The sequence below is a fragment of the Penaeus vannamei genome, chromosome 3 (genome assembly GCF_042767895.1).
Source record: "Penaeus vannamei isolate JL-2024 chromosome 3, ASM4276789v1, whole genome shotgun sequence".
NCBI lineage: Eukaryota > Metazoa > Arthropoda > Malacostraca > Decapoda > Penaeidae > Penaeus > Penaeus vannamei.
In genome coordinates, this window is record NC_091551.1 from 196,245 (window position 1) to 203,744 (window position 7,500).

The 7,500-nt window shown below is 45.2% G+C and overlaps 2 protein-coding genes across 21 annotated transcripts in view; both read right to left on the bottom strand.

Moving 5' to 3' along the window:
* Syt1 (Synaptotagmin 1) overlaps positions 1–7,500 on the bottom strand; it is a 129,132-nt gene that overhangs the window by 72,651 nt on the left and 48,981 nt on the right. The gene's annotated exons all lie outside the window — the stretch shown is intronic.
* Positions 5,653–6,251, bottom strand: LOC138866428 (secreted acidic protein 1A-like). The gene is made up of 2 exons (XM_070138977.1): positions 6,238–6,251; positions 5,653–6,004 (listed from the first exon to the last, which is right to left on the bottom strand). The coding sequence occupies exons 1-2, from the start codon at positions 6,249–6,251 to the stop codon at positions 5,653–5,655; spliced, it is 366 nt and encodes a 121-aa protein (XP_069995078.1).

The window sequence follows — 7,500 nt, forward strand, 5'->3', positions numbered from 1 at the left end:
TCTCTCTCTCTCTCTCTCTCTCTCTGTCTCTCTCTCTCTCTCTCTCTCTCTCTCTCTCTCTCTCTCTCTCTCTCTCTCTCTCTCTCTCTCTCTCTCTCTCTCTCTCTCTCTCTCTCTCTCTTACTCTCTCTCTCTCTCTCTCTCTCCTTCTTCTTCTTCTCCTTCTTTCTTCCTCCCTCCTTCCCATTTTCCTTCTTTTTTTATCTCCTTCCTTCACTCTCACTCTCTCTTTCTCCTTCCTTCCTCTTTCTTCTCATCTCCTTCCTTCGCCCTCTTATTCTTTTTCTTCTTATCTCCCTTCTTCTCCCTCTTCCCTTTCTCCTCCTCTACCTTTTTATCTAATTCCTCCTCCCCTTTCTCTTTCTTTTGTTCTTCCTCCTCCTCTTCTTCTTCATCTACTTTCTCTTCCTCATCCTCTCCCCATTTATCCACCTCTTCTTCTCTTCCTTCAATGTCCCCAAAGGAGATGACATAAGGGCGATAATCAGTCTCTTATGCATGATCCTTGACCTTAATTTGATCTTTAGCCTTTATTTCTTCGTTATTTTCTTTTCGTTTTTACTTTAATTCTTATTATCTTTTGTCTATGATTTTTTTTTTAAATCTCGGAGCACGTCAGTATTTATAAGTGTATGTATCTATCTGGAGATCTGAGTGTGTTTGTGCGTGCGTGTGTGTGTGTGTGTGTGAGAGAGAGAGAGTCTGTGTGTACGTGTGTGTGTCCGAATGCATGCTCGTGTGTGTATTTGTATGTCAACTTGTTCGTGTGTGTGTGCGTGTTTGCGTGCGCCAAATAGACCACCTCCTCATTACCCAACCTCCAAAAAAACAAACAACCACATTTTCTTCCTTATACAAACAAAACAAAAGCAAAAAAACAATATAAACAACAAACAAATAAACTTGCCCAAACAAAAACAAAAAACGTATATATAAAAAAGGCAAAAAATAACTTTTCCCCACCCCACCCGAGGGCCCCATCCCGCCTCCGAGAGTGGGCGCCGCGACATCTCAGCCTCAGCCGTGGGCGGGAGAGGCAGCCCAAGACCAAGTCATTTATGCTGTTTGGTTTCTTAAAGGCGAACCTCTCTTTGTGGGGGGTGGGGGTGGGGGGAGAGGGAAAGGAAGAGGAAGATGGGTAGGGAAGGAGGGGTCAGAGGGGAGGAGAGGGACTGAGGGGGAGGGGGATGAGGGGAAGGAGGGGTCAGAGGGGAGGAGAGGGACTGAGGGGGAGGGAGAGGTGAGGAGGAGGGGGGGTGCAGGGGTGAGAGGGATTTCTGTGTGGGGAGAGGATGAGAGAGAGGGGAGGAGGAAGGGAGGAGGGAGGAGGAGGAGGAGGGAGGTGAGAGGCAAGTGTGCCGAGAGGATGGACAGAGGGGGAGGGGTAGTGGGGGCGAGAGAGGAGAGGTGGAGGAGAGGGAAGGAGAAGGGGGAGGATGCTGTTGGCAATAGATGGCCTGAGAAAAATAAGGAAGGGGATGGGGGGGGGAGGGGGAGGGGGGTAATGGGTGAAGAAAGAATATGAAGACGTGGAATTGTTATTAGTTTCTCATATTTTTTCTCCCAATCCCTCTTTTTCCCCTTTCTTCTCCTCATTCTCCTTCTTCATCTTTTCCTTATCATCATCATCATTATGACTATCATCATTATCATGATTATTATTAATATCCGTATTATTATTATCCATATTATTATTATTATTATTATTATTATCATTATTATTATTATTACTAATATATTTTATCATCATCATTATCATCATCACTGATATCATTATTATCATTATTATCAGCTCCTTCTCTCCTGTTCCTCTTCTCCCGACCTTCTGCTCCTCGCCTTTAGGTTGGATAAAAATAGATTCCTTTGGCGTTCCGGGAATTGATTTCCAGGAATGGAGGGGGTCGGACTTAGGGGGGGGGGAGGGGGTAGAGATTTCGTCCCCTCTCTGGTCTGGGGTTGTGGTTGTGGTTACTGTGGTTGCGGTGGTTGCTGCTCCCGAATCCCCCCCCCTCCCATTGCTCTTGGCTCCCCCCTTCCACCCCTTTTTCCTTAATTTTCCCATTCCCTCCTCCTATCCTTCCGCCTTCTTTTTTTTTCCTAAATTCCTCTCCTCCCTTCCCCTCCCCCTCCCATCCTACCCTCTCTTTCCCTCGCTTCCTCTCCTGCCTTTCCCCTCCCCTCCTCCCTCCTACCCTCTCTTTCCCTCGCTTCCTCTCTCCTCCCTTTCCCTCCCCTTCCCTCTCCTACCCTTCTCTTTCCCTCGCTTCCTTCCTCCTCCCTTTCCCTCCTCCCTTCCCCTCCTACCCTCTCTTTCCCTCGCTTCCTCTCCTCCCTTTCCCTCCCTTCCCCCTTCCTACCCTCTCTTTCCCTCGCTGCTTCCTCTCCTCTTCCTTTCCCTCCCCCTCCTCCTCCTACCCTCTCTCTCTTTCCCTCGCTTCCTCTCCTCCTTTTCCCTCCTCCTCCCCTCCTACCCTCTCTTTCCCTCGCTTCCTCTCCTCCCTTTCCCTCCCCTTCCCCTCCTACGCTCTCTTTCCCTCGCTTCCTCTCCTCCCTTTCCCTCCCCCTCCTCTCTCTGCCTCGCTTCCTCCCTTTCCCTTCCCCAACCGCGTGCACGAGGGCCTTCGCCACGTCCTCGAGAAATCTTTTGGTATTTTCTTGTTATTTTTTCTTTCATTTCCTTTTTTTCATTCGTCTTCTTATGATCTCTTGCTTAGATCCGTTGATTATTTTCTTTCTTGTTATTTTTTCTTCTTTACCTTATCATTTAGTATCATTCTTTTTTATTATCAATGTCGTTATCCTTATCATTACGAATTTAGCATTTTATCATTTTCATCATTATCAGCCTTATTGCCATTGTTATTAGTATTGCTATTGCTAGTGTCATTATAATAATAAATTTCATTACTATGATCCTCCTCCTCCTTCTCCCCCTCCTTATCATCTTCCTTCTCCTCCTTCTCCTCCTCCTCCACTATCAGAAAAAAGAAACGAAAAGAGAGAAACAGAGAGAAAGAAAAGAAAAAAAAAGAAAATAGAAATATGAAGTAAGAAGAAAGAAACATAAAAGAAAAAAGAGAAAAAAAAAATGAAAAAGTAACCAGCTGATGTATAATTCGAAAAGAATCCCGTCATATTTTGCCACAAAGATAGACCGATAAGATGCTTTTTTTATTCGCGGATTATTTTCTTATCTTCGACTCTCATTTCGCGCAAAGACGAAGCTTGGGATGTTTGCGCGGGAGTTGTGTGGGCGTGTTATGAGCCAGAGTGAGTAAATTAAGGAAAAGAAGGCAGTTGCGTGGGAAGCAATTAGGAAAGTGCGTAAAATGGGCAAACTGTGTAAAATGCGTAGGGTATAAAAAGGAAAGTGCGTAAGTTGAGCAAAATGAGTAAGATAAACAGGGCGTTATTATGAAAATGCGTAATTAGAGTAAAATGCCTAGAACGCTAATGGGGGAATGCTTAAATTCACCAAGCGGAGTAAAATGCTTGGAGAGTAAATTAAGAAAAAATAACAGAGACTGAACGAAAAGAGTCCCGTCCATATGGCTGGAAAGTAAAGCACAAAACAAAGGAAGGCGAGCGGGCGAATGGTGTCCATCAGAGTCTTGAAATGACGCGAGTATCCCGAGTGACACGAATTCACCTAAATAAAGCCAATCTAAGACTTCTCAAATTGCTGCAAGTGAAGGACTCAAAAAGTCTATTTTGCGACTGCGTTCTCTCGGAATTACGAGAATCTACACCCCTTCGTTCTGCAAGCTCATCGAGATTATGTAAATCATCTGCAGTTAAACGTAAAACAAATGGAAGGCGGTAAATATAACTGAATAATAACGAAAAACAACAATTTTCTTTCTCCTTCAACGGCGAAAAATCTGTTCAAGGGACGAGGGGAAGGGGGTAGGATGGAGGGGGGATGGAAGGGGGTAGGTGATAGGAGAGAGGGGGAGGGGGGAGAGGGAAAGGAGGGAGGGATGGAGGGGGAAGGGAAGGGGGCATAAAGAAAGGGAAAGAGGATTTGCAGAGGTTGGGGGGAGGGGGAAGTCTACATAGGAGGGGAGCGGGTGTGGAGAAGAAGATTATAAGGAGGGGGAGAAGGGGAAGGAGGGGGGAAAGGGGGGTGTAGAAAGAGAGGGAGTCGTACCAAGGAGAGGGAGGGAGGAAGGGAGGCGTAGAAGGAGAGACAGGGAGAGAGGGAGGCGCAGAAGGAGAGACAGGGAGGGAGGGAGGCTAACCAAGGGAAGTGAGGAAGAAAGGGAGAGGGGGAGGGGCGAGGTAAGGGGAGACAATAAGATAGGGAGGTTTACTCTGTAACTCCACCACGGAAGCCTCCAAAAGCAACGCAGAGAAACCCTTTAAATGAGTTCCCTTGTTGTTGTTGATGTGAATAAGATACCCTTTGTTTTTGCACTTTTTCCTTATGGCGTCCTTTAGCGAATAATAACACATGATAATAATAATGTGGTTATTTTTATGGGTAAGAAGGTCAAGGAAAATAAGAAGAAATAGGGTAAGCACGTTTAGAAACATACGAATAAATACAGATGTGTACATTTGGTGTGCACATGGGCACTGAGATAGGCCGTTATACGCATACACACATACACTCACACACATACACACATAGAAACATAAAAACATGCATATACAAACACATATACACACACACGCACACACACACATACACACACACACACACACACACACACACACACACACACACACACACACACACACACACACGCATACACACACACATACACACACACACACACATACACGCACACACACACACACACAAACATACACATATAAACACATGAGCACACACAAATCCAGGCACATACCACAAAGAAATACACATACGCCATGACAGTATGTATCCACACTGTCTTTGATGAAAGAAAGAAAAAAAATAGTTTAGGATCTCGACGCACAATTAGAATAGTAACCCCCTCTAACCCCACTTTCTAGACGGAAACGTGATACAGAAAATGGTAATAAGAAGGAAAGGAAAATGCGGGGGGACTAAATAATAATAATAATGAGGTTGGAATAATGAGATGGGAAAATGAGGAGAAAGATGAAAGAAAGATAAGAGAGAAACAAAAAGAAAGACAGAAAGAAAAAGACTGGAGGAAAGGAATACGATTACTAAAAATAATGATAATAATAATAATAATAATAATAAAAAGAGAAAGAAAAAGAAAATCGCTTTGGAACTTGTCTTGATTTCGTTTTTGTTCCCGAAAGCGAGAAGAAAGATTAGGATGATTATCGTTGATTGGATTAATTCGATTCTGCAATTAGTTTAATTTGTTTTTTTCTTTTCTTTTCTTTTTTCTCTACTTATTTATCTACTCTCTCTCTCTCTCTCTCTCTCTCTCTCTCTCTCTCTCTCTCTCTCTCTCTCTCTCTCTCTCTCTGTCTCTCTACTCTCTGTCTCTCTCTCTCTCTCTCTCTCTCTCTCTCTCTCTCTCTCTCTCTCTCTCTCTCTCTCTCTCTCTCTCTCTCTCTCTCTTAGTCTCTCTCTCGCTGTTTCTTCTTCTATTTCTTCTCCTCCTCCTTCTTCTTGTTTTTCCTTCTCCTTCTCTCTTTCTTTCTTCACTTCTTTTACAGTTATCATTGTCATTGCTCTCACAATCATCATGATTTCCATTGCCATGACCACCGCCACTCATTGTCATCACTATCACCATATTCTTGATCATTATCATCCTCATCATCGTCATCATAACCATCATCACGATCGCCATCATTACTCTCACCACCACTATCACCACCATTAACATCATCACCACCACCATCACTATCACCACCACCATCGCTATCACCAAAAACACCACCACTGTCACTATCAAAATCTCCACCATCACCACCACCATCACCATCATCATCATCATCATCATCACTATCACCATCGCTATCACCACCACCATCACCATCATCATCACTATCACCACCGACACTATCAAGCGATACCGTATAATAATCTTGACTACCAAGTTGACAGCAAATATTGACAGCTTAGGTACAGGGTGTCACAGAATATATTACCCCATCTCTCCCCCCCCCCTCCTTCAACGCCAACATCACAAGCGCGACACTGTAAGATACACCGCATAGCACTATAAGTTTTGATGCAACACCATCGCTTCAATGTTTAATTTTCTTGGTTATATTATGAAGGATTAGATTAGATGCGAAACCGCTCTCTAAACTGTGATTTACTCTTCACTATACATGGTGTATCCGTCTCTGTCTGTCTGTCTGTCTGTCTGTCTCTCTCTCTCTCTCTCTCTCTCTCTCTCTCTCTCTCTCTCTCTCTCTCTCTCTCTCTCTCTCTCTCCCTCTCTCTCTCTCTCTCTCTCTCTCTCTCTCTCCCTCTCTCTCCACTCCCTCCCTCTCTCTCTCTCTCTCTCTCTCTCTCTCTCCCTCTCCCTCCCTCTCTCTCTCTCTCTCTCTCTCTCTCTCTCTCTCTCTCTCTCTCTCTCTCTCTCTCTCCCTCTCTCTTCCCTCCTCCTCTCTCTCTCTTCTCTCTCTCTTTCTCTCTTCTCTTTCTCTCTCTCTCTCTCTCTCTCTCTCTCTCTCTCTCTCTCTCTCTCTCTCTCTCTCTCTCTCTCTCTCTCTCTCTTTCTCTCTCTCCACCTCTTTCTCTCTTTCTCCCTTATTTTTCCTTCCCTTCATCCCTTCCTCCCTCCCTCCTTCTCTCCCTCTTTCCCTTCTTCCTTCCTCCTTCCCCCTTCCTCCCCGAGAAAAAAGACCTAGCGATATTCCGATGACCCAGCGCCCTCTGCCTCGCCCACAAACGGGAACTATGACGAGCAACAAAAGCAAACTAACATACAAGGCCAATGTCAACAAAGGAGAGCGAAAGACACCAGGAAGGGGACATCTTCAGAGGAGGAGAGACAAACGAGAGGAAAGAAGTGTGTGAAGGGGAGGAAGAGGGAAGAGGGGGAAGTCGCTGTTGGAGGGGGAGAGGTGAAGGATTCGTGGGTGAAGGGGGGGGGGGGCTAATGCGCGTAAGGGGAGGGAAGGACGATAAAAAAGCAAGCAAAGCAAAACAAGAAAGAAAAAATCAAAACAAAACAGTGCATTCTCTTTTCGTTATTACCCTTCCACACCACCACTTTCCTCCTACCCCCCCCCTCCTCCGACCCCCGTCCCCCTCATCCTTCTCCTCTGACACCCGTGAAGTGAAAATATTGGTTACCTTTAATTAAACCATTCAAGTGACGTCACAAACGTCTATTGGCCTTAAAACAATCGACTCGACAACTCCGTATTGCCGAAAGTGTGACGTAGTCGTGTGTAAAGGGTTAAGCAACAGTAGTATAGTAATCGTGAGAGTTGGAGGAAGGGAAGGGGATGAGGGAGGGAGAAAGGGGGAAGGAGGGAGGGAGAGAGAGACAAAGAGAGAGAGAGAGAGGCGGGGGGGAGGGAGAAAGAAAGTCAAAGCAAAAGAAAGAAAGAAAGAGAGGGAGAGACAGA